Source organism: Rhipicephalus microplus, chromosome 2 (genome assembly GCF_043290135.1).
Source record: "Rhipicephalus microplus isolate Deutch F79 chromosome 2, USDA_Rmic, whole genome shotgun sequence".
In the NCBI taxonomy this organism is placed as follows: Eukaryota; Metazoa; Arthropoda; class Arachnida; order Ixodida; family Ixodidae; genus Rhipicephalus; species Rhipicephalus microplus.
In genome coordinates this window covers 281,612,964-281,640,738 of record NC_134701.1, presented here as the reverse complement: position 1 = coordinate 281,640,738, position 27,775 = coordinate 281,612,964, and the positions used below count along the sequence as shown (strand labels likewise).

Below are 27,775 nucleotides of genomic sequence, written 5' to 3'. Positions count from 1 at the left end.
CTCACGATGCTGTTGCTGGGCGTGGCCTGACTGTCCCACAGCGGGAGGGGCCCGTCGAGTCGTGCAAGCATTGATTGATTGATTGATATGTGGGGTTTAACGTCCCAAAACCACCATATGATTATGAGAGACGCCGTAGTGGAGGGCTCCGGAAATTTAGACCACCTGGGGTTCTTTAACGTGGGCCCAAATCTGAGCACACGGGCCTACAACATTTCCGCCTCCATCGGAAATGCAGCCGCCGCAGCCGGGATTCGAACCCGCGCCCTGCGGGTCAGCAGCCGAGTGCCTTAGCCACTAGACCACCGCGGCGGGGCGAGTCGTGCAAGCATGGCGCACTAAGTTTTGCATCCATCCATACATCCATCATATTATGACACTATGGGAAGTTTAGTTCGAACATACACCGCAGAAAATATATGTCAAAGGGGAACTTAAAATGCTTGCGTGTGTCTTGAAGGAGCACTCGCGAAATCTTGCCTTCATAAAATTCAGGAAATGTTTAACAACCACATCAGCTGGATAACCTGCTCAGTCGTTGTAACACGTTCAGAAACCCTTCTTCGGGAAACTGGCCCCTGATTTGAAAGGAAAAAGAAGTTAATGATCATGCCGTACGACCATGGTTACAACGTACGTGGCTAACAAATGGAGACACTTTGGTGTTCTCGGTGCCCCGCAGGTTGGCTGGCCTGTGCCTATACGAATTTCTATCAGGCACCGAGGCCCGAAGATGCACGCAGGACCGTATGTGACTGCTTGGTTGGGGCGGTGTACGGAGTCGCTTGCTGGATTCCGTGCCGACCGGTTGTGCGCGCGCGCTTGCGATCTCTGGTGGCAGCGTAGCTCTGGCCAACGGCAGCGTAGCTCTGGCCAACGGCAGCGTAGCTCTGGCCAACGGCAGCGTAGTTCTGGCCAACGGCAGCGTAGCTCTGGCAAACGTTGGCTCTGGCCGACTGGGCTCGCCCTACGTCAGCTGCTGACGCCGACAACCTTCGACGACAGTGTAGCTCTGACTTACTGGACTTGCTTTACGCCATCTACCGACGCCGACAAGAGCTCTCGCAAGTGTGCCCCGTCCTCGGACTCCAGTGACCGTGCTTCCATCTTTCCTATCTCTTCTATCCCCTCAGTTTGTTGTCGCTCGCTCTGGCTTACCACCTCACGTCTCTTCCTCTCTTCTTCCTTTTTTCTACACCTTTACTCCTACCCCTTTTTATGCCTCCTCACCCCCATTCCTTGTGAGCTACTGTGGCGGTGTCGCTCACTGAAGCAGACAATAACGGGGCTCACTTTTCTCTTCCTTTCGCTCTTAAGAATCACCTCTCTGGGGCGGTGTACGAGGTTGAGCTCAGTCGCGGTTGGGTATACGTCGGCCACACAGGCCGGTCTATAAACGACAGAGTTAGAAAGCATGAGCTTTCCATTAAAAAAAAAACATTTTCAGCAAATTGGCATGTGCACTGCTGTTACTACCAGTGTTAGCCGGGGTTTTCTGTTCTTGACAAGAGTGAAGATGTACTAGTATGTGAAGTCACACGCATTATATTATATATAAATGCGTGTGAGTGATACGTATATGTAGTCCTGCGTAGTGGCGAGTTTGGTTCAGTTCAATATTTTCTAGATTAAAGGATACTTTTCATTCTCTTTGTCGAGTGTAATTTGACGAGCGTATGACGCGATATGCATTGCGCTTGTGGTTGCTACGTTTATATACGTAGGTGATTTTCTGAGAATAAACTCGTAGTTGCGAGTGCCACCCTTATTCTTTCTGTCTCGAGTCCTTCCTTCGTGGTTACGGCTCTTTGCTTATCCATTCCTTCTCGGTAATGTCAATACAACAACGTATAGTGACTGGGACACATTAAGGCGTCGCTTGCGTTCCTACGTGAGTAACAGCCATACAAACGTTCTGAAGCTGCCTCTTGATTTTTCCGGTTACCTAAATAATCTGACAACAAACGCTATTTTACGTATCAGTAGTTGGGAGGGGGGGTGTTTTTGGTGCTCAGAAATATCAGCCCGAGATATATGTGGACACATGCAAACACGCAAGAACGTTCATAAAAGGGGTGTAGAAGCCCTCGAAAAACATTTCTGCACGGCTACGGCCACCGTCAACCATATTTCGCCCTGAGATTAGAGCTGTAAGTTGCGCATAAAGTGCGCTTCTCTTCGTTACGCACTGCGTTAAAAAAATTGTGATATTAAAGCCACCTTTATTCAGTACAGCACTGTCCGAGAATCGCGCTGCATCGCACACCGATGTTATAAAGGAAGCATCTGCAGTGGGACCATGCTACAGCAACAATAAATCGTTCTGCAAAGCCAAATACTTCGCTAGAGGAATTTAACCCCCGTATTCACAAACGCGCTCCGACTCGACTTTCACCCTACACTTGACAAAGTTGAGCACTGTGCCACAGCTCGGCTCAAAACGACACTGCGCTACTCAAGAATCGCATCAGATTGTCGCGGATATGCAGTGACTGGCCGTGCCTAGAGACGGCGCTCCCATCGGCTTTCTCAAGTGAACGTGAAGCGTGGAGTGAAGGGACGTTCTAGAATACGGAGGTAAGTCTCGTGAATTTTAGAGGCACAATGCAGCTTTTGAAAGAAAGAAAGAAAGAAACAAAGAAAGAGAAAAATAAAAAAAGAAAGAAAGGGAGGGAGGGAACGAAGCAAATAATACATATATAATGAAGGAATGATGATAACAAAAGGAAACAGCAAGCATCATCGCAGAGTAAGGCACCACGAGATCGGCGCTCGAGCTCCTCCATCTTCCTCGTCCTGTCGCTATCTCCAATCTCCGACCTGCCCGTTTGGTTCGCCCAATAAACCTCTTTACATTTGGTGGATCGTGCTGGGTAACCACATCGCCTACAACCTGGAACTCCGATCTCGCACCCTGCCGTCGACCATGCAAGTTGACGCTGCCCAACAAACAATACCTCTCGCGGCCACTACTTGCCCCGGCCCGGTTCATCAGCGAGACCCCCCGATCTTTGCCGGCACCGAAGACCAGGACGTCGAGGACTGGCTGTCGTCATACGAGAAAGTCAGTGGACCCAACAGGTGGGATGACGCTGCTAAGCTAGGCACTGTCAATTTTTATCTCACCGACGTGGCCAAGCTGTGGTATACGAACCACGAAACCGAGTTCGCGAATTGGTCCGCCTTCAAGGAGGCAATACGTGCCGTTTTTGGTCGTCCTGCCTTACGGAAGCTACGCGCCGAACAACGTCTGCGCACACGGGCACAGGAGCGAGGTGAAACTTTCACATCATATATAGAAGATGTGATTGATCTCTGCCGGCGCGTCGATGATTCCATGAGCGAGAGTGCGAAGATACAGCACATTATGAAGGGCGTCGACGATGACGTTTTCCAGATGCTTCTCGCGAAGTCTCCAAGCACTGTGGCAGAAGTAGTGACTTTGTGCCAAAGCTATGATGAATTGCGGAGGCAACGAGCTCAGACGCGACGCTCATTCCAGACAATCCAACCAGTGACCGCACTGGACGCTATGGCTGACCAGGCAAACCTTCTCGCACAAATGAAAGACTTCGTGCGAGAGGAAGTGGCTCGGCAGCTTTCTCTGCTGCCTTTTGCTCAACGCCAGGAGCTCTCGCACCAACAGCCACTGCGACACCCACCACCATTGGCTCCTATGCTCCGACATGTGGTCCAGGAGCAGATTTCCGAGGCTATGCCGGTGCCCTTGCAGCAGCCCACCGTCACCGCGCCTCTTACTTACGCTGAGGCACTAAAGCGGCAGCAGCGACACCACCCCCCGTCGTTCCAGGGACTGCCGTATACCTCAGCCCCGACTCAGCCGTCCACCGCCTGGGTTCCTCCCATTGCCACCACAGCCTCGACACACCCGTCTGCCGCATGGACTGGTCCCCTCGTCGCCAATACTTGGAGAACGCGCGATAACCGGCCCATCTGTTTTGCGTGCGGCGGCCCTGGCCATATCGCCCGTTACTGCCGTCGTCGCGTGCCGGGATACACAGACGCCCGGACACAGAACAGCTTCATGGACCTTTCTCCATCCCGTCTGGAAAATTCTGACCCTCAGTCAAGCTCGTCTTCACGGGAATGTCCGCGTACTATGTCTGGTCGCTCACCTTCACCCCGTCGTCGCTCCCTGTCACCCATGCGTCGTCGGCCAGCTCCTGAACACGAGGGAAACTAACCGCCGCAGTTCAGGAGGCAAGAACTGCGCTGTCGAAATGCTCAAGTCCTCGGACATTGCCGTCGAATATTGTCGAAGTTTTTGTAGAAGGTACTCGAGCATATGCTCTAGTGGATACTGGTGCTGCCGTTTCCGTGATAGACGCTAAACTTTGCCGCAAGCTCCGTAAAGTGACGACGCCTCTTAACATGATGTCCTTGCAAACAGCGAATGGGGACCCGGTTCAGCCTGTAGCCGCCTGTACTGTCCGACTGATGATCGCGAATGACCACTACACTGTTGAGTTTATTGTCCTGTCGTCATGCTCACACGACATCATACTTGGATGGGATTTTTTATCGCGTAACCATGCCGTTATTGATTGTGCAAGATCGGAGCTTGAACTTTTCCCGTTTTACGACCAACCAACCAGCCACATTCAGCCCGCCGTACACAAACTCGTCGTCAAAGAAGGCACTGAAATTCCTCCGACAGCAGCTGTGTTGCTCCCCGTGTTCTGTGACGGCATTAGGAACGAAGCTGCATTCTTTGAGCCATCAAGCCTCTTCCTTAGTCGAAGATCACTTCTTCTGCCTTATTCAACCCTCTCTATTTCTGAAGGAAACAGTGCTCTTTGCCTCATCAATCCCCTTCCGTATCCCGTTGAACTGTTTCAAGGTGAATCTCTTGGACACGTGCATGCCATTGATAAAGAACAAATTTTTACCATGCCGCCAGATTGTTCCGGTGACTACGACGCCATAAGTGCCCTCAACCCTTCCAATATACCACCTTGCGAGCTTTTCGATTCATCGATTGCCGACGGACTATCGCCATCTGAACGCTCTGAGCTCCTTCAGCTGCTCTACCAGTTTCGTGAATCCTTTGACGTTGCTCAACCTACCCTTGGCCGAACTCCCAGTTTTTTCCACCGCATCGACACAGGTTCCAACGCGCCAGTACGACAGCGACCATACCGTGTTTCCGCCACAGAACGTCAGGTTATCACCGAACACGTTGACGATATGCTCAAGCGCGACGTTATCCGACCTTCCCAAAGTCCATGGGCATCACCTGTCGTTCTTGTTAAGAAGAAGGATGGTGCAATTCGCTTCTGCGTTGATTACAGGCGCTTAAATAAGATCACTCGCAAAGACGTATACCCTTTGCCCAGGATTGATGACGCCCTTGATTGCTTACAAGGTGCCGAGTTTTTTTCGTCGTTAGATTTGCGTTCGGGGTATTGGCAGGTGCCCTTAGCAGATGGTGATCGTCCAAAAACAGCATTCGTGACACCGGACGGGCTATATGAGTTCAATGTCATGCCCTTCGGCCTCTGCAATGCACCGGCCACACTCGAGCGCATGATGGACTCGGTTCTGCGGGGTTTGAAATGGAACATATGCCTCTGCTACCTCGACGATATCGTCGTCGTTGCACCCGATTTCGCAACACACCTTGTACGCCTGAAACATGTCCTCACGTGTCTGAAGAATGCGCAGCTCCAACTGAATCTAAAGAAATGCCACTTCGCTGCTCGGACGCTCACCATTCTCGGTCACGTCGTATCAAAGGATGGTGTTCTTCCCGACCCGGCTAAACTACGCGCTGTTGCTGAATTCCCCAAACCAACGACTGTAAAACAGTTACGCAGCTTCGTAGGATTGTGCTCCTACTTTCGTCGGTTTGTGCGCAACTTTGCCTCCATAATTGCCCCTTTGACCCAACTTTTAAGCAGTGCCAACGACATCTCATCATGGTCTTCCGAATGTGATCACGCATTTACCACTCTTCGCCGTCTCCTGACATCACCGCCTATATTGCGCCACTATGATCCCACGGCTGCAACTGAAATCCATACAGACGCCAGCGGTGTCGCTCTTGGTGCAGTTCTCGCTCAACGCAAGCCTGGATCCCCTGAGTATGTCGTCGCCTACGCCAGCAGAACGCTCAACAAGGCTGAGGTAAACTACAGTGTTACCGAAAAAGAGTGCTTAGCCATACTTTGGGCAATTGTGAAATTTCGCCCATACTTATATGGCCGCACCTTTGCTGTAGTTACAGACCATCATGCCTTATGTTGGTTGTCGTCGCTGAAGGATCCATCAGGTCGCCTTGCTCGTTGGGCTCTGCGACTTCAAGAGTATGACATCCGCGTCGTGTACCGTTCCGGCCGCCAACATGCTGATGCTGATGCGCTCTCGCGATCACCACTGTCGACTGAGGCTGCCTCTATATCTTCTATGGAACACGCGCTGTCCGCTCTTGACATCGACACAATGACCTCTGCACAGCGCGACGATCCATGGATAACTTCGCTTCTGGACGTCTTATCTGGGGTACCGACACTTCCCATCACTCGAGCAATGCGACGCCAGGCTTCGCACTTCACCATTCGAGGTGGCCTCTTGTACCGGCGCAATTACTCACCAGACGGCAGGAAGTGGCTGCTCGTTATTCCCCGAAAGCTGCGCTCTACAATCTGTGCATCATTTCACTCCGACCCGCAATGCGCTCACGCCGGTGTCTTCAAGACCTACGAGCGTTTAAGGAAGCGGTACTACTGGCGTGGGATGTTTACTTTTGTTCGACAGTTTATTCGCGGCTGCCACGAGTGTCAGCGACGAAAACAGCCACCGAATGCAGGAGCAGCTCCACTACAGCCGCTTGCGTGCCCTGACCGCCCATTCGATCGCGTCGGAATCGACCTTTATGGACCACTGCCATTGACCACAGCAGGTAACCGGTGGGCTATCGTTGCTGTAGATCACCTGACACGGTACGCCGAAACCGCTGCTCTTCCTACGGCGACCGCTCAGGACGTCGCATCTTTCATCCTCCATCGGTTTGTGTTGCGTCACGGCCCTCCTCGCGAGCTCCTCAGTGACCGGGGCCGTGTATTTCTATCCGACGTAATCCAAGCACTTCTCCGTCAGTGCCATATTGTACACCGGATGAGTACTGCTTACCACCCTCAGACGAATGGCCTGACTGAGCGGTTTAATCGGACCCTGGGTGACATGCTCGCGACGCATGTGGCATCTGACCAAACGAACTGGGACCTGGTTCTTCCGTTTGCGACCTACGCGTACAACACCGCTACCCAAGTCACCACCGGCTTTTCTCCATTCTACCTTCTATACGGACGTCAACCATCGCACACAATTGACACTTTGCTGCCATACGCACCAGGTGTATCTGAGTGCACGACCGTGTCTGAAGCCGCCCGTCACGCCGAAGAATGCCGCCAACTAGCGAAGCAGTTTACTACGGCTGACCAGCAACGCCAGAAAAAGGCCCGCGATGACGACCACCCTCCTGCCGCCAAGTTCGCCCCTGGAACCCTTGTATGGCTGTATGTACCACCCTGTGCACCTGGTTTGTCTACCAAGCTACTTTCAAATTACCATGGCCCATACCGCGTGGTAGAGCGCACATCGCCCGTCAATTACGCCATCGAACCGCTTACGCCACCCGGTGACCATCGTCGGCGTGGACACGATATTGTTCACGTGGACCGCTTGAAGCCGTACTTCGACCCGCTCGTCCCTACTTGTTAGATCGCCAGGATGGCTTGATCTTTCTCGACGGGGGCAATTATAATGAAGGAATGATGATAACAAAAGGAAACAGCAAGCATCATCGCAGAGTAAGGCACCACGAGATCGGCGCTCGAGCTCCTCCATCTTCCTCGTCCTGTCGCTATCTCCAATCTCCGACCTGCCCGTTTGGTTCGCCCAATAAACCTCTTTACACATAAATAACGTCACTAGTTCCTGCAAGAGCCCCTCAAATCGCGTTTTCCGTGCCTGGCCTCTTCTAAACCGACATTCTCAAGATTGATCGGCCATGGAGTAAGCTTTCACTCTAACATTTTAAACGCTATATCTCCAAAGGAGCGCGGAAAATTTCCCTACGGGTCACCGGGTAAACTTCGTTTACCTCGCTTGTTTACTACACACATAAAATTGAGTGGAGCATTCCGAGGTGTACATATATATAGTGTGACGGGGCCGGCAGCACTGAAGTCTATATGGCATTACCTCGTTCTTCTTCCACGCTGACAGGCAAAATACTAATAACATAGCTCCCGTTTCACAACACAAAAACAGACTAGCGTCTTAAGTCTGTGTGTATGTACATGCTTCATTGGCGTAGCCAGGAGGAAGGAGTGACGTGGCACACGCGCACAAAGAAACTCGAACTTACATAAAGGTATCGTACACCCCCTCTAGGAAAACAAATTTCTGGCTGCGCCCTTGTATGCTTTGCTTTTTTTTTTGCAGATGGAACGTGTGATATTTAAAGGTATTCTCGCGAGTGGCAAAGTCCGCAATATGCGAACCGGTCGTCTTCGCACCAGCGTACGTGCTGACATTGAAGTTCCGTACACTACGAATTTATTTGTTTATTTATTTATCCGCTTGTTTGTTTGTTTTTGGAGGCAGAAGTACTTCGGTCTTAACATCTTACACCGGGCAAGCCAGAAAAAGTGCTGGAACATGTGTGCATGCGTGTATGTTCTGCTACCACATCGACATTCACAACTCTCCAACAAAATGAAACCGAGAGGGGTTCATTGAATTCCATATTTGCAGCGAATAACATCAGAGAAAGGGTGGGACGGGTGGGATGTAATTACGTCATGACTTTGTTACACCAAATCCCTGAATAAATAATAATAATAATAATAATAATAATAATAATAATAATAATAATAATAATAATAATAATAATAATAATAATAATAATAATAATAAAGTAGTAGCAGTAGTAGCAGTAGTAGTAGACGTACAACATCAAAGGCCAGAAACAACTCCGGATGATTGTTACACAATTCCGGAACCAATGTCTGATTATGTTTCAACATATAAAGACTGCCAGTCACAGCAAATACCAACAAATCCAGAAGCACTGCACGCACAGAGAACGTTTCTAATCATGCGCTGAGAGAACTAACGCAATGTTAACATGGCGCCGTAACCATTAGCTACCGCAGCGCCTTTGTGCACTGGTGTCACAAAAAAGCGTTAGTTAACTTTTCTCATGGCCTCCGAACTTAAAATCTTGGAGGCCATGCTTTGCTCACAGGCGCCTGGATTGGGCGCGCCAACGTTTATAGATACTTATTCACGCTTGATCTGTGCCGCCACCGTTCGAGAACGGAGAAAGCTTGAGATACACCTGCTAAGTGAAGAAAAGGAAAAAGAGGACTGAATCCCCAGCAATTACATCAACGCAACTAAAAGATTACCATGCTAGTGAACCACTACCTTTTCAAATCTTTAGTTTATAATTCGTAGTTATGTCTTTCAAAAACAAAAGATGGTTTGACTGCTTGCTCAGCACACATTTTTGTTTTTTGGTAGTATTATTTTAAGCTACTTTTTCAGATTGGCTTCATTTTCAGTTTAGTTGCATTTAAGTATCCTGCCGCCCGGTTCTTGGCCCATCCCCCTTTGTGGGTAAGCGCCATCCATCAAAGGTCATCAGCATCAGCATCAACTCTCAGTGATCTAGTTGAAGATTTACCTGAAGTGCAGAAAGTGTTCGCAGATCGTACATCCATCATGCAACAAGACAACAGATTGTCTCATGCTTTGCCGCTTACAAGCCCGAATGGTTAACAAAAATTCAGCTATGCGCTTGTTTGAAATTCGAATGCTCGTAACTGGTGTGTGACAGTGACAAGTGTTTTTTTTTTTTTTTTGTCAATACAGTGATGTTTTCCTATCTTCACAAGGAGGAGGAGGAGGAAGGGAAGAAATGAAAGGCAGGGAGGTCAACCAAACGCACGTCCGGTTTGCTACTCTGCACTGGTGGAAGGGGTGAGGGGATTAAAGGAGAAGAGAGAAAGAAGTGAAGGGCAACGTGTGTGTAGATGTGACCTTGTCCGTTGTACGCTTATAAGCGGTCGCGTAGTCCGGTCGTCTTTAGAAAACTTAGCAGTGCTCGCGTCGCTTTGCTGGCCTGCGACGCGTACAGCCATGAACCAAGGATCTTCTCTTCGGAGAAAGGTTTACTGTCTAGTGTATCTAACGTTTCGCGTAGCAAGTTGCGTTCGCTCGCAAAACGTTCACATGAACACAGTAGATGTTCTATTCTCTCGTCAGTGTCGCACGATTCACATCGGGAGCTATCCGCCATTCCTCTACGAAAGGAGTACGCATTTGTAAAATCTACTCCTAACCACAGGCGGCACAGTAAAGTTGCATCCTGGCGGGAGAGGTCCGATAGAACTTGAAGCTTTCTCGAAGGGTCCAATTCACAAAATTTTCATTTTTGTAATGATCTAAAATATTATCCACTCAGACACCCATTAATCTGAATACTTCAGAAGAAGAAAGTGCACTGGTTTATCTTCAAGCGGAACAGCGAAATAGCGTCGTTCCAGTGTGATTTTAAATGTGGCTGATACCTTACAGCAATGGCTCGATTTCAACTTCCTTTGGGCACGACCCGCCGAGGTGCTTATTTGCTGCGCAAGTTAATGTTGTGCACAGCGTCGACGATCCCTATGCTGAGACCCGCAAAAATATCTTCTAAACAACTAAGCTGGAGCCAGATAAGACACAGCTTTCACTGAGGCTTCGGTGATACGTTTCTAATACAACTGAACTCTGAATTTTGTTTCTACTACCTGGAAGAACAAGAAGTTGCACGGTGGCACAACGGCTCTTTGATAGACAAATGCTCGCCTAGCACTACGCTTACGCAAGCTATTATTTTCACCAAGGATCCGGAAAGATACCGCGCATTTATCTATGGTCTACGTTATACTCCTCGCGCCTAAACAAAAAAAAATTGCGGTGTTGTGTAAACGGTGCTCGCTGGCTGCATTACGCCTAGCTGTAGCAGACGACCCTAGTTTGCTTGGCGCTAAGAAAACGTTGGCGCAAAGTTGGCCTACAGCGCCGCGGTGGCGGGAGCTGCAGCCGGCCGCCTGCTCCCTGAAGGCGAAGCGGAGAGTTCCGGAACTAAAAAAGGTATCTGTAAACCATAGCCTCCTAGATTTTAAGAGGCTGCACTATAAACGATCTCTAAACTTTGGGGCGCGCCTGGCTGTCCGCGCGTGCCCGATCTAAGCGCCCTTGCTTTGTTCATGGCCTCTGAGATTTTACACCGACTGAGCTCTCGAAGACATGCTTTGCTACTTTGCTTTGATATTTTGTTAAATGAAAATGTAGAACTGCAGTTTATTGCATTGTGCATTTTTTACATATAATTCAACTTGTTTTAAATCTTTTGTTTTGGTTTGACTTAGAACACTCGTCGATATGTTCAGCCAACACTGTGCATGTGTCAGTGGCAGACGGCGGGCAGCATAAAATGGTACAATTCTGAAATCTCGCTTCACAATTAACAGTCCGATACAAAATTGAGAACGATGCAAGTACACTTGCAACTTATACTTCTACAAGCCAACTTACGTGCTGTAGTTTTGCATAAACCAATACGCGCTTTAGTGCGCAGACGTGCTCAGTTAGTCAGCCACACTGAACATCGCCTGATATAATTTTATTTTTATCGTTTGACTACACATGTTTATGAATAGATTACCGTGAAAACAACAACTGAAGACACATCATGACAGTAGGTTATCCGGCGTGCCAACAGCCACGCACGGAGGTCATCTGTCCGGTACCCATTTAGTGCACGTAATAAACGTTTGCCATCTGATGTGGCTTCTCGCATCTCTCGTAATGTGATAAACGAGGATTAGACACAAATTCTGGTTACAAGTGGTTCGAAATACTCTCAATATTCTAAACCGTCGCGAGATCCTACGCCTACCGTGAGCTTCAGAACATCGCGCAGTTGAATCGAATCAAGAGTTTTGGTCTTTCTATTCATAGCGACGTGGATATAAATATAAATCAACTTACCGTAGTCCATTAGAACCTCTTGTGGCTAGCTATTACGCGTACTGTCGGCGCAAAATTAAGAGTGGAGCATGAAGCTGAGCAGACTGTTGAACGTGCCGGAGTGCAACTGCCTGCAGCGCGTTTTTAAGAGCGCGATGCAGACGACAGCGAGTTGAGAAAACTTCTTGCACAGCGACAGCGAGGTAATTTATGCTACAAAAGATTGCAAACATATAACTAATTGTTTGGTAGTAGCGTAGCCTCAATATTTTTTCGCCGAAAAAAATCGTCTGCTCGATTTCCCATTCCGGTCTGCTCGTCCTGTGACAGATGCATTCACCACGATGCGGGGTCGGTATAACAATGTGCAGCGGCACGCATAATTTGCTTGATATGATAAGAAAAAGAGTTTTACGCTTACTTATGCTCTGTTGCCGCTCCCAAGTTTCGTAGACAGATGACATATTATGGTCATAGATAATTGTTCAATTATTGTCACACTTGTATCTATTATCAAGAAAAAGCTTTCTTTCTAAAGAGCTCCTAAGTCTTGCTTGCCCGACAACCTATCACAACAGTATTCCTTTAGGCAAAAGTATGCTCTGAATAAGAATTATTCTCTTATCAATGTACAAAATGAGTCAGCATAGGAACAAAAAACTAGATGAGTCAAACAGGGCACAGCATCAAGCTTTGAATATGTATATTTAATTCAGTCAGTTTTCTAAAAGATAAAAAAAAGGTATTCTACCATGAATGAGTGTTGATATACAGCTTCTGTACATTTTTAACAGGGAAAGAGGGTGCGAACTCATACACTCTTCCTCAATATCTATAGCGTAACAAATGAGCATTTCTCATAGACTAAGAATTACTAAGGCAAGAAATCTGCAATAATGAATTGGTACGACAAAACAAGAAAAAGAAAAGTACAATAACAATATGTAAACCCTCCCCCCTTTATATTTATGGTCAACAAAAAAGAATTATTTTTTACAAACAAAGGCACCACCAAAATTGTGTCTCGGTTAGTCCATACCCATACATCACGGAAACTTGTATATAAGTTTTGTACACTCTGGAAACAAACAAATAATCTGCGCGACTAGTGAGCTTATATCTCCTGTCATTATATACAATGCCCGTGCATCATTAAACAGTCGCACCTCGTAGCAAAAAATAGTCACTCTGCATGCACACTAGGAACACCCATTCACTAGGGCATACCGCACAAGATTAAAACCTACGGCAAGGAAATGACGTGATAATGGCGAGAACTCTGGCAAAATATGATATGTTCTCAAAGTGGGCAGGCTCCTCCTATGAACAACTTGCATCAAGTGCAGTATATTCACATTTTAGAAGATAAGCATGTGAAGTTTGAGGTCAATGGGTTCCTCAAAAGGATTCCACTACCATTAACAAAGGCTCGTCAAAAATCAATGTTTAACATTTAAAATATGACTTCAGCCTACACACACACATCCAAACATGGGAGCTCAGTGAAAGTAAAGGAAAAATGCCCTTTGGAACGTTCAAAATGCATATGCACTTCCTATATGTCTATGTGGAGAAATGACTGACTCCTTTCGACATAACAGATGGTGCATGCAGTATCTGAAGAGACAAACTGCGAGAGAGCTAGGCCCAAAACGCACAAAAGCAGCGTTAAAGACTGTTCGTACTACACGTGCGTGCCAAAACAATAATGCATGGACTTTATCCGTTCACCCTGTCAAAGGCATTTTAAACATTAATTTAAACATGCACACTTGTGCACAAAAAAGTGAAGAGTTATGCTCTCAATCAACTACTTTTTACACCATGTCTACTTTTGTGCAGCATCACATTCAACACACACTGACAGCAGTGACAACATTTCTGCCTGCCTATTCATTCAAAAACAACGATGAGAAAATGTGCCTAGAAGCACAAGTGTTCCTGGTCACACTGATTTCAGTGATTACAGGCAGCTGAGACTAATTGAACGAGGAAGTTGTGTAGCGTAGTCCAAACGAAACACAAAAGTAACAGAAAATTCAATGAACACTGTGAAACCAAGCAGTCGAGTTCGCCAGAAAATACATAACAAATGCTCAGTGTTTCGTCCAAGTAGAACTTGTCATTGGTGATCAGTGTTCTATCCCGTTGTATTTCATACTTGGCACACAATGTTGGGGAAGCTGCAGCAATACAGCTGTTATAAAGTCTCCTTACACGGACTCTGGAAATGCATAGGTTTTGGATTTGTGATAATTCTTAAAGAATAATTTTTAGCATGTTGTTTCATTCACTTGATGGTGAACAGTCTCTAGAACACCTCCCCAAAAATAATTACAACCTATTTTGCAGTGCAAGGAAATGAGATTTAGTATCACATGTAGCTGTACTATCCATACCCCTTTCTTTTCATGTTTCACGCATTATTGTTCGGGTGAGAAAGCTCCGTAGCCTATGAAGCATTCTCTGCTTTGTATGAATAGAAGCACAGGACCTTAATGAGCCTTGGTCTAAAAACTGCAACCAATGTTGCAATCTGCCAAATAAAGAGAATTCAAAATGACCGATGGTACACACAAGCGAAAAATTCAGCTCTGAAATTCAGCTCTAACGGGTGGTGCCTCATAGGGTTCCTGCAACACCTTTTGAACATAATCAACCAGCTAAGTTACTTCACAATGAGAACATGAACACCTGCATGCACCAGTAAAGCAAGAAAGCCTTGTTTAACTCAACAAATGGCAAGGAGTCCTTTGACTTCCCTAAGGTCCATGAACCTTTTGTATTATTTCGCATACGTAAATACACAATGACTGGTGCCTGGATGTGTTTTGATGCCTTAGTCAAACAGTGTATCCTGCGAGCAAAAGAATTCTCATGATTGACAGGGCAGCCACACTACCCAATAGTAGCTGGCAAGACTATTACTGCGCCTATCTGAAATATCAGATAGAACCATGCGGCGAAACACCGCTGGGCAAGTTCAACCAACAAAAAAAGAAGCAGGGCTTGCGAGAGTTGGCATCATTTTGAAAATACACAGAACATTCAAGAACTTTTTTGGTACATGCTCACAAAGTGGTACACTTCATTAGCAGGCACAGTCAGCGAAAAGATGTTTCAGGTCTCCTGAACGATGCATGTATTCGTCTTTGTTTTCAGTCTCTTGATTTCACAACTTCTTTCTCCATTGAAAATCAACTTGCCCCTTCAGCAACCACGTATTGCCCAGCAAATGCAGCATTCATGAAAGTGGTCAAATATGACAACAGGCACAACAAAAATATGCAACTTCTTTTTTCTTTATAACTATACCATTTTTCATTTATCACTACTGATGACAAAATTTAAGAAAGTTACTTAGGTTCAAATGGAGTCATATTATATTTGGGTAGGAAATGCCTTATTGAAAAAAAAGTTTAGAAAAAAAAACTCCAAAGTATTGACTCTCTCGTTAATCAATCGATTAACCATATTACACTGTCAGCAAAGGGAACAATTTGGATTTGGCATTCATTTCATTGTGTCAAACATAACTGCAGATGTAGATTTTTTTTTAAGACTTTTCTATGATTCCTTCACAAATGGCAATGGCTTATATTACAAAAAATATTCTTGCACAATTTTCTGCAGCACCTTAATCCTGAAAAGAAAGCAGTTGCTTAGATTTGAAAGATTAGGTTATTTTCATATTTTTAACAAGCAATGCAATAAATTTAAAGTTGGCTTACAAGTTGTGGCAAGCATGACAACTGCAGCACAATGCTCAAATTCAAGAAATGGCAAGCATAATGCATAGTTCCCATTCATTCAAATCTTAAAAGCCTACTTGTCATTCAGTTAATACAGCACAACAGCACCCTGTAGTCTGACAGTTATCAATAATCTGTCTCGCCCATGTGCTAACATACTAGATCATTCACTGAAAGTGTTGTCCAATACTGCACCCTAAACTCATGATACTGTAATCAGCACACCATTTCGGAAAAGGACATTTGGTCTGCTGAGCAAAACATTTCGCTGTACTCTGGCTTGGATAGATTATAGTACTGCTCCATGCAGCAGTTCTGTGTAAACTAATGCGGTGCTGTGTTGCTAGTGTGGCGGGCAGGCTAAGCTCTCTAAAATGTTCTGCTAAGAAAATGAGTTTCACCAACGCTGCTTAACAAGCCAAGTTAAAAACAGTAGCCATCCATTTCAGAACTGTGACCAAGGTTTTTCATATTATTTGCAAGATGCTGCTAAGTAAAAAAGCATATTACAATTGGCTAGCTACATATTTTATAAAGCACTGGGCAGAGTTAATAGGCAATGACTAGCTGCTGATATGAAACACAGATTCAGTAAACATTGCCTCTTGGTCCTACCAGCAATCTTGTGTTCATATAAACTTGTGAAAAGAAATCGTAAAAACACTATGTGTCTCAATATAGCAGCACTATGACACTAGAGCAGGGTCCAAAACATGCATTTTTCATCGCATCAAAAGTTGCAGGCGTCAGGTGGTCGCACAAGTCAAATGCAAGCCTTATTTGGCACACAGTAGTCCACCTGGCAAGCATTGTTGGCCTTCAGATCAATCTCTGTGAGTACCGACTTTCTCAAATAAATTAAAACTGACAAAAAAAAATGACAAGCACTGAAGCACAATCAGAAAATCTAAAAACCAGACAATGAAAATCAAGCGGAGGGGATGGGGGTTGCAGTGTCAACTGTCATACCCTGAATGACGATGCATTAATTATTATGCTGAATCTCACACAACTATCAGCTCTCAAGATTTCTGTGTTCGCACACAGATTGCATGAAGGAGTTCACGGAAGATCAATATTTGAACTGTGAACAGTATGAAGACAAATCAGGCCTCAACAACCAGCAAAGTATAGACAAAACATTCATTCATAAGAACCAAAATAAGACCCTGTTGTCAGGCCTTCACTTGTATACTCACTGTTTATCAACCCAGACATGTAAACAATTCAAAATGGCTAAGACAGCCAACAATCAAATGCAAAAACACTGCAAATAATAAACATGAGTTGCTCATTAGTTGCTAAAATTATCGTGTGGCCAACAGCTGTTAACGTGTTACAGACACACAACAATTACTGTCAATGCTGATTGCAGCCCCGCCCCCCTTCTATAGGCTTGAGCTTTTGCAACTTTACAATGATGAGAGATGGCAAGATATGCACATATCGAAGTCCCGCTGTTGTACATTGTGAAACATACCTCGGCAAGTAGCAGTGATGGCATATTAAATCTCAACACTCTGCAAAGTAGGAGGAATATGCGTGGGCGTGCTCATGTCTGCACCTTACAATGCCAACGGTCTATCAGGTGTGCATTAAAAACAGTTCTCGGATTATCTGGTGGTATAAAGTCAACAATAAGCCGTTATTACTCCATTCCAGAAACCTTCAACACATAAATAAGCTTTGGCATGATAGCGAATAGGTGCATGCATACATGCTCTTTCTCCGGTAACTTTTGATGAAACATTTCACACCATGATCTGCACAACAAAAACATTGCAAGCATAGCATAAAATGATACATTTTGCAAAAACAAAACGAAACAAAGAAAACTGAGACACCCTTAGGAACATAAAGGATTTATTATGTTGTTATATATTTTAAGGTTTAGGTTTTAAACCTAGCCTAAATTTTAATATTTCTGCCAATAGTACTGTAAATCATAAGAAAAAGAGAGAGGTATCAGAAAAAAAAAACAGTGTTGCACAATTTTTAGTGAGAAAACAACTTTTCCCCCAAACAGACACGCACCCCTCTATAGCAAGATCTCTCCCCATGTAAAGGTAAAGTGATAAAAATATAAAAAAAGTAGAAGCATGCATGCAGAAATCAAAAATCATTATATTAGCCGCACTGTTCTTGTACACTTCAAAGCACATTTAAAAATCCAGGCAGACGCTGCTGGATACCTCCGTGGAATGGCAATATCTGAAAACCCACGGCCCACAACGGTGCCCGGCACAGATGACTAGAAAGCTAGCAGTTCTTCTCGCACGATCAGAGCCAAATCACGGAGTACACATGAACACATCACCATTCGTGGCATCTACATCATTCCTTCGCTCCATCACACACTCGATCGCATACACGTATGCCCGCACAAACACCGCACAGTGCCCGAAATTGTAGTGCGAAGCGCTGCCTCCTTTTTCCCATTGGCAAACCATCCGCGACCACAAACAGCGAGGGTTACGTCTCCCCGTGCACAGTGACATGCGGCACCTGCCGTGTAGACTCAACAGGTGGCGCAGGAGACAGTCCTGAGTGGGTCGGCTGAGAGGTTGGTACAGCTACGTGGGCGGGACTTACAAGAGGAGGCTATCTCTTCTTCCAAATCGCACCAAATGAGGGAAGAAACTTCACAGGGATGCAGCAGCTCTCCTGCTCTTTCTCTACCACCGGTCTCATCAAGAGGCCTCTTTAAAGAGTTTCACAACACGCTCAAACTTCTCCAATGAGTTCTGAACATTTTGCAGGGCAAGCTTCAGCTCCAGGCGTCGTTTCTGCTGGTTCTGTAGAAAAACAACAGACTATTAATGATTATAAAAAAAAAACAACGAAAAAGTTAAGATAGACAAAAAAACCAGCAGGAAACAAGAAAACAGAGGAAGAATATTACGGCACAGGATGGCTACAACTAATCAAAGCATGCTTCAAACGAAAACTTATGCCCGCCCGCAAGCACCTTGCACATGTGTGAAGCAGTTATGCGTCGTATAAAGCAAAATCTGTTTAACAGAGTTACCACAGCGTCCAGAAAGGTCATCTCCTTAGCTGACAGCTGCACTGATATGTCACTGACTCAAATACAGCAAAAGCTTGTTTATCCGGATCTCGTTAACTCGGAAATTCGGTTAACTCGGACACGCGCCAAGCTTTCAGTAACTGATTTCGATTACTGTAAGCATGGGGTCCCGGCTCCACCGCCGTAATCGTCGGTGAAACCGAAGTTTTGGAGAAACAGAAACGAACAGCAGCAGAATATAATCATGATGATAGTAAATGAGGAGGGAAGAGGCCAGGTGGCACTAGTCACGACCCGGCGGAAGCACTTGGGCCGCTGGTGCATCCAGTGTCTGCGAAATGTGCCACACATGGCGCCACATGCGCGAACAACGGGACAGTTTGGGAAGCCGCCGCCACCCCAGTTGCCCGCGACATTTACACTGCTGGTTTCTTTGCGTTGTGACTTCGTGCATAGCGTATGAAACTCGGGTACATCAAAAGAGTTGACTGTTGGGCGAGTTGGCGCTTTGACATAGAAACCATCGTTATGTTCTCCGGCTGCGTTTGTGCACGTTGATGATGGTGTGGCCATTGCTGGTTTGCGGACTGATGAATAATAGAGGACCGAAAGCCCTTGCGGTGCGGTCGCGGCCACTGCGCATGCATCATAACGTGAGCCGCCGTTCGCATTTGCGGCTCGCCCGCAGAAAATCTGAAATAGCGTGCGGCGATCACGGCGATCGTGGCCTGCGAAGTGCTGTGTGTAGCTTCCACGCATTTGAGTTTGCGGTCGGGACGAAAGTCCCTAGACGTTTTCCTAAGGGGAGCAAACGCTGTTCAAAAACTCGTATGGCGCCCTCAACTAAAGCAACACCCACAACACCTGCGAACGTTAATTCTAAATCTCCCTATTATCGGAAATGCTTGAAGAGGATTACTGTTCCAATGATGACATTCAAGATAAGCCAATGCGACATCACATCGTGCAGGAGGCCGCGGAAGCGTTCGCAGTTCTCGCGCAGTTCTGCATCAGTTCTCGCCACAGCGAGTGTGCACACCACCACTGCATGGGGTTGAAGAAGATCGTTCTAGCATCGATTCCGATGTCGAGGCAGAATAAGTTGACGCAATTTTTCATGAAATCTTCTTCTTTCCCTAGCCTAAGAGTCTAGCGTTGTCAACCACAGGATTGCATCCGCGCTGCCTGATGGCTTGCTAGATGAGCGCCTTGTGTTCCTCGAGGCAATCATTGCCAGTCTGATCTGTTTTCATGTTTCCCGCTGGCTTTTAATCCATTTTTCAACTTTACACTTTGACTACATTGCTGTTTCTTGTATTTTTATTTTTTTAATTTTTGCTCTTTAGTAATGTTCTTTTTTTTACATTATAATAAGGCCCCCCCTACAGTGCTTGCACTATGGGACCTTTTTCTGTACTATCATGACTGAATTCTATACATGTACTCACTACTGAATAAACTTAAACCTCCAACCTTTGACATGTACCAACTAGTCCAGTCCATCGCCTTGGTATTCGAGGCTGCTGACAGTAACTCAATTAGCACTGGCAATACCTTTCGTTTGTAAAAGCCCCACATGTGTCTAACGCCCATACATGGCAGACCCGCACTGGCTAATACTCCCAGTGTTTAAACGCTCATGTGCCCGATAAAGCAGACGAGGGAGCGCCCTTTGTCATAAATCAATTGATAGAGCATCGATATAGCAGCATTTCCAAGTGTCTTGAAAGAACTACATGAGCTTGCATCGAAGCATTTTCGCTGTACAGAAAATCACACTTGCCCGCTCAACGAAGAATCTACTGTAAATACCAAAATATAGGCAAATTTTTTTTTCAAAAAAGCGCGATTAAAAGTCGACCCTCGTCTGATTTGCCGGTCATTGGCAGAAAAAAATGTGCAAGTCTCGCATTAATGTGCAGCTGAAGTCAAAAGCCGCCATTGCCATCGGGCAAGGCTAGGCAAGGCCTACAGTACAGTGTACTAGCAATGCCACATTGCTTCAGTTATCTTTGTCAGTGTGACGTTTTTTTTTTTTTTCTACTTCCTTCACAAATTAGTGGTAGTCGATAGCAGTTTACGATAGGCTTCAAGAAAAGAGTTATTGAGTACGCTGAAGCGCACGGCAAACCTGGCAGCACAAAGGAAATTCGGTACATCGGAGAAAAGTGTCCCGATACTGCAGAAGCCAATAGCCTGCAGCAACTAAAAAAAACTTAATTTCCTGGATGGACTCCAATGGGAGCTGCGTGTAAAGTCGCTATCCGTGACAGCGGAGTGCATCGGCGTGAAAGCTATTGAAATAGCGCGCGACTGACTCTGAGCTCACGAGGGTTCAATTCAAGGGCTCGCCATCGTGGGTGCATCAATTTATGAAGCGAAAGTGCTTTGCGCTGAGGCATGTGCTAAAGACTGCCCGAAGATTTCGATAACGAGCTAATTGAGTATCAGCGCTTCGTCGTTGGGCTTCGTCGACATCATTGCTGCATGATGGGACACATGGGCAAGGTCAACGAAACTCCAATCTGGTTCAATATGCCTTCGAACTGGACTGTGACTGCTAAAAAATCCAAGCAAGTGAAGCTCTTGACAACGGCCCACGAGCATTTGCGATTTGCAGTGATGCTCCCCTGGATGTTATCATGAGAGCAAATGAAAAAGGGCTTATGAATGAGTCCCTCATGCTTGAGTGGATCCGGCTCGTGTGAAATCGGCGACCTGGTGCGCTTTTTCAGCCACCGAGCATGTTGGTGCTCAACTCATTATGAGGCCGCCTCACGGCTGATGTAAAGGGAGCTCTGTAGGATGGTAAAATAGACCTTGTCGTCATCTCTGGGGGACTAATACCAATATTACAGCCACTGGATGTAGTGCTCAATAAACCCTTCAAATATCGTATGCGCGAGCTTTACAATGAGTGGACGCTGGGCGACAATCCCTAAACCCCCGCTGGCCGCCTAGGACGGTTTGTGGCTGGGTGTCATCAGCATGGAAATCTCTACTGGAAGAGATAGCATGCAAGCCCTCGCGCAAATGTTGAATCAGCAACGACTTGAATGGAATGAAAAATGATGTACTCTGGGACTTGACTAGTGAGAAACACACATCGTCGGACTCAAGTTCTGACAAGTCTGAGTAACAGCACTTTGTGGCCTTCTGGCGCTTAACTACAAGGTGAGGATGCGCCGCGACACTTTGCGATTTTTTAAAATTTGTTTTTCAGAGATTCAAAGTTAGGAGGAGGTCGACCTATATTTCAGTTTTGTATTTCAGTGCATAGTAAAGATGCTGCAATTACTCAAATCGCTGAAAGGATAGATTGTGTCCCTCATATGAGTATCATTTTGCAATGAGCAGATAATGTCATAACACACTGACAACACAACTTACAACGATGATCTCAGACAGCTGCTGTTTCTTTGCTTCTAGCTGCATGCGCTCGGCTTTCAGTTCCAGACTTCTCTTCAGCAGCTTCTGCTTTTCTTCTGCTTTGGCTGCACGAGACCAGAGGAGAGCAGCAAACTGAAGCGTTATCTTGTTGAATGCGTTATCTTGTTTAAGTGAAGAGCAAAGTCAATTTGGCCTAATGGGCCCTAAAAGAACCTCCAATAACTTTTCAACATGTTAAATAAACGTGCACATCGAGTTCAGAACGTTGTCACAATCAACAATGCCAAACACCAAAGCGCTGCAAGCTGTTGGTGGGCCATGAAGTTAAAAAAGGAGAGAGAGACAGCAGAGCCAATGCGCACCTATGCATTCTTGGATATTGCTATTTTGTTAATCTTTGCAAGCATTTATCCTTCAGTCCTTATTTCTTTTTACTGCAATAGCGATTATATGGACACTCTCGGCTGGATTTCACCGCCGCCATCGTCATCATTCGCCGTATATGGCCACACATCAAATATATGACAACGCAAGAAAGAAAAATAATTCAGAAGAAGACCCCAGCGCACGGAATCGAACGTCCGCCTTCTGAATTATGAGTGTGAGGCATTAGCCGCTGAGCCTCGATGGAGCAACTCCTTGAACGTTAAAATCTTATAAGGAGAGTACTACGCATTCATTTTTTATCATCTCGTATTTTACTCTAGGCACACTGATGTCTCTTATACCCATTTTTCTCTTATACGAGTGTCTCTTATAAAGGAGTTCGAGTGTATTGCAGTTGGTCTAGGCCTGCCAGTCTCGTCATAGGTGCTCTGCAGGCTCATCTTCAGTGCCCCCCCCCCCCCCCCCCCGAATGTGGGTTCCTCAGGACTTCAGTAAAGGTCTTCAGGGCATCGGGTGAAGCCCAAAAATATGCGGTTAAATTTTTCCCTCATTATTGCGGCTGATAAAGAGGATGAACTACACGCGTGAACAGAGACACATGCGAAATTATACTTCTCTGAATTCATGAAAGCGGAGGCATTAACCAACATACACAATTAATCGTAAATGTAAAAATCTCATGATAAGTACTGGCTCACACAACAGGAAGAAAGGTGGTCTTACCACTTTTGAGTAGGGTGTAGTCACTGACCCAGCCCAAGGAGTTATCTGTGACCTGATCTTCAGGAGTACTTTTCTTACAGCCTTGCAACACGTCTCCATTCACAAGCACTGGTGCTTCTTCTCTCTGTTGGAAAATATATCGGAATTCTTGAATGTGCTCCTCAAAAAACTGAAGCAAAAGCTCATTAAAATGTGCATGCAATTCTGAAGGCACTCCCTGCAAAACAAGCACAGTTCTCAATGACCGATATGCATTTTATAGGCAATTGACACTTTAACTACCAATTTAGCTGCCAAAAGACGCACCAAAATTACAAATTTTTTAGCAGTCATAATTTCTTCCATGCAATTATGATTCTGAATATATACGACATCATACCGTGGTAATGGTGCAGAACATACAGAAAGTCAAAGTATTTATTTGATACAATACATGATAACATACAGAAAAATGCAGGAACATTGCTTCGGCATAAAAGCTTCCACGATTAATAATAATGATTGCTCTTTGTGCGGTAGATTTCGAAGCACAGCGTCAAAGCATTGTCGTCCCCGGTCGTCGTCATCTGAAGCAGTCTCCAGTGTCAAGACAATACCCGAATAGCAGTTGGACACAAATTCCATGTCGTCACTAACGCTGCTTTCTGTACTGCTTCGAGAACTGCCTCTTTTTTTCTTTTTTTTTTCTTCAGGCATTGCCACTTCAGGCATTCTCCAGTAGAAGCAGCCTTCTGAAATGACTAATTCGAGGCTTAAAAAATTGACAAAAGGCACAAAACGTTCTTTTTCATAGACAACTACCTCCATCAAGGATTGAAGATTTCAGGCAGAGCAATGTACAACCATGCTACGAGCAGAAAATCGGGCCAGGTCAGACAAGTGTGACTCTTCTATAGCAATGTTGGTACAAACTAGTGTGACAAGTACAGCTCGTGGTTGGCGGTTAAAGGGTTAAAAGTGATAAAAAGGCCAATGACACCCGATTTTTGATCATAACCTGTGTTACATAGGTAAATCTTTGTGCATTCAGAAATAATCTGGCAAGAACTGTGCCTTTGGTCGTGTGCTTAATTTTTCATTAAATATTTTTATAAACAGGCGAGCCGCCTGAGAGCCGAGCAACACGGGGGCACTTGATAACCGTGACGTAACAAGCAGCTAGCTGTGGAAGTACAGTCGATCCCGGATATATCAAACTCACATACATCGAATTATTGGCTACATTAAACAGTTGAAGAATCCCTTTGAATTTCCCAAGCAAAGTTATAGAGAAGGTGCACCCGTATATCGAACTCTCGCACAGCGGGACATCCGCTATAACGCACGCTGCGCTGCGCCGTAGCCAAGAAAGTGCATTTTTTCTAGCAAACATTCATCAATTTTCGGCCGCGTTCTAGCAAGTTCTTATCCCTTTGCGTGCACAGGTGACCAAAAAGCGGTATTATTTCATCGTGCTGATCTGGTTCGTTGCGTGGCACTTGCAAGTGCACTGGTATGTTTGGTGCGGGATCTTCAGGTCTTAGCATGTGGGCATAGTGTTTTTCAAGAGGATCAACTGCTGAGGACACCAAAATGAGAATGCAAAGAGACTCTGCGATCTCGTCACAATATTCGCATTCCCTTCCTTGTTTGTTGGCACACAATGGAACACGAGCCTGAAAGATATAGCTTTGGAGAAATGCAACTCTGTGGCGTAATTTTTATTTTTTTGGTTTTAGAACGAAAGCCACGCTTTCTCTAGCTTTTCGCATCAAAGCAGCTGAAAGCAGCGGCTGTCAGCTACAGAGGCACTAGTGCCATCGATATAGCCAACATGTCGACTGTGGAAACTTGACGCTGTATTTTGCGCTTTCTAGACTTGTGTACTTTTTTGCCTCGTTCTTGATAAATCCTCGTTCGGGAGTTGAACCGAAGGTTGACCCACATGAAGTGATAAAAATTATGACTGGTGCTTGGAGTGACGTCAAGTAAAGCACCGTCATAAACTTTCTTTGTGGGCCAGGTGACGACTTCGGGTGCGCCATGACCGCTGGCGTACGGTGCCTTGGTGAATTCTGTTACTTATCAGCGTTTTCGGACACCATTTCGGACAATGAGCGACTTATCGGTGCAGATGACGGCGTAGCTGTTTCTGGCTGCATCGATGCTGCGATTATGCTTATCGTGTCCGGTGCCACAAAAGTGTACCTGTGCAGTTATGAACATGCCAACACAATCGGAGCCGCCACTAACCGACCTTTTGCAGCGCTACAAAGCTTGCATCAGTGTTCTGCGTGAATTAACGTTGTTGAGGCCAAAGAGCTGAATTTACTTATTTGAAAAGCTTCAGTAATACACTCGAATCTCAATAATTCGAACCTAAGGGGCCCAAAAATTAGTCCAAATAAAAATAAGCTTAAATTAATGAAAGCTAAATAAATGGAGGGCTCTCCATGCAGTGGCCCATGTGCATTGAGCTAACACACGAGAAGGAAGTTTCAGAAGACTTACATTTATTCACAAATTACAGGACATCCGTTAATAATTGAAGTAATCGGTGGTACGCGTATGCACACATTTGCCTTGCAGCGAGTCAATCAATTTCGCACGCAGCTTCCAAAGCATTTCTACTTCAGCTTGAGCATTCTCCTGGCAAGAGAAGTTGCGCGCGGAAATGCCCAGCGCCGGCACTTTCTAAAGATGACGACACAACGACTTGCGTAGTGGAGCCTCCCGCTCTCCGCTACACAGCCGCAGCATGGCCAGCACATGACGAGAAATGAAGAGCGTCTCCACGCGGAGAGAAGCAGATCGGCATTTGAGAGAAATCCAACACTCCATGGCAGCTTTTTTTTAAAGACGATAGTCTTTCTTGGGGACTTTCTACGCAAAAATTTTGGTCTGCCTGTCAGTACATTTGTCTATTTGTCCACTCTTAACAGCACCGGGTACTTGAAACAGCCGACCCCACTCCGCAGCGCCCACCAATGTTGCTCAAGATTTAGCGTTGATACTTGTGCAATTGTCAATTATTAAGCAATTACTACACAACTCTGGGGCACCATAACAACATGTATATATTCTACATGTGCATCTTTTACTATAAAAAGGCATACATAAGTAATTTTAAGGACTGTAGCGCTTATCACGCTGCGCTGACCATGCAGCGCTTGCACGAAAATGTGAGTGTTTCCAACCCTTTGGTGATGGTGATGACACCTACCCGTCGCTTTCCGTTCTACACCATATCACCTCTGAGACGGGTGTGCAAACCCATCTCAGAGCCACGCACTTTGTTTTACAAAAAACTGCCAGATGGCGCTCATGTCTCACGTGTGACGTGACTTGATGCGCTCGCTCGCCTCCACTGCACGCTCGAGACACTATGCAGCGCCTCCAAAATACCATTCACCGATTTTTTTGCGCAGAACATCAAATAAATTGTTCACAATCTCCACACGCAAGACTACTGTCTTTCGACGACACTTGCAGATTACATGCAGATATGGGGCCAATTTTTTTTTCTCTCTTTGCGCGCCAGTCGTTGAAAGGAGAAGGATTACGTGGCAGGGAAGGGAAAGGGATAGCGTGGCACCGGCGCGTAAGAGCCCCCCGTCTCAAGGCTCATAGCCGTGCCCCTGCAAGGGGCAAGGGTTGCAGAAGATAGTGCCCTTTTCCTTTACTTCAACCACACATTCATTCAAACCAGCGACAGCTTTCTTTTTTTTTTTTTCCTCTCTCTCTTCGCGCGCGGCACTGGAAGGAGGAGGGTCTTTACCTGGCAGAGGCGGAAAAGGGAAAATCGTAACAAGGGCGCGTCGCAGATAGGCGTTTGAGAGATAGCAAACATTTCACCCCAGCCTTTTCTTTCCTTTTCATTTCCTTTGCGGGCAGCGTTGAGGTGTCGCAGGTACCACCGCGGGATCGGGCGAGGTGCTGAGAACATTTTCGGAACGCAGTATGTTCGAATTAACCGTCGGAAGTGCTTGGGCGTTCGAATTATCGGGCGCCACAATGTGCTTTTGGTTCGACAAAGCACATTGTGGCTTTGTCGCTTTCTAATGTTCGTCTGCACTGTGTCCTTGTCCACAATATTTGGATTCGTCCGGTACATCAGCATCGTTAGCTTAGCCATGACTTTATGCAGCAAGCTTGGTAGCCCAGTTGTGATGTGTGCAGTCATGGTGCCTGATGTTCCAAACTTAGTCATGCTCAATTGCGATTACAAAAAGTCATCTCGCAAACGTCTTCATCATTAGGTCTGAAGTGCTGATAAGCAGAACCTCGAACCAAATGTCGCAACCAATGAAATGCATACCCAGCTGGCCCTTCAGAACAATGGGCATTTTACACATCGGCCGTGGACCCCCGGTAAAACTTATTGTGCAATGACTGTTCGGAGCACTGGCGAGAGCGGCTAGCATTTTCACACGTTAGCACCCCAAAACGCAAGACCTAGCAGCAAGAC

At 45.9% G+C, this 27,775-nt stretch overlaps 1 protein-coding gene across 1 annotated transcript in view; it reads right to left on the bottom strand.

Annotated features, from left to right (window-relative positions):
* Window positions 1–12,734: 12,734 nt before the first annotated feature.
* Window positions 12,735–27,775, bottom strand: part of LOC119163237 (uncharacterized) — a 39,119-nt gene continuing 24,078 nt past the window's right edge. Inside the window, exons 9-11 of the mRNA XM_037415193.2 lie at window positions 23,329–23,452; window positions 22,219–22,322; window positions 12,735–18,595 (exon numbers count right to left, since the gene is read on the bottom strand). Of these exons, the coding sequence (XP_037271090.2) occupies window positions 18,491–18,595; window positions 22,219–22,322; window positions 23,329–23,452 (333 nt within the window). The 3' untranslated portion in view covers window positions 12,735–18,490. The remainder of the gene's footprint in view (window positions 18,596–22,218; window positions 22,323–23,328; window positions 23,453–27,775) is intronic.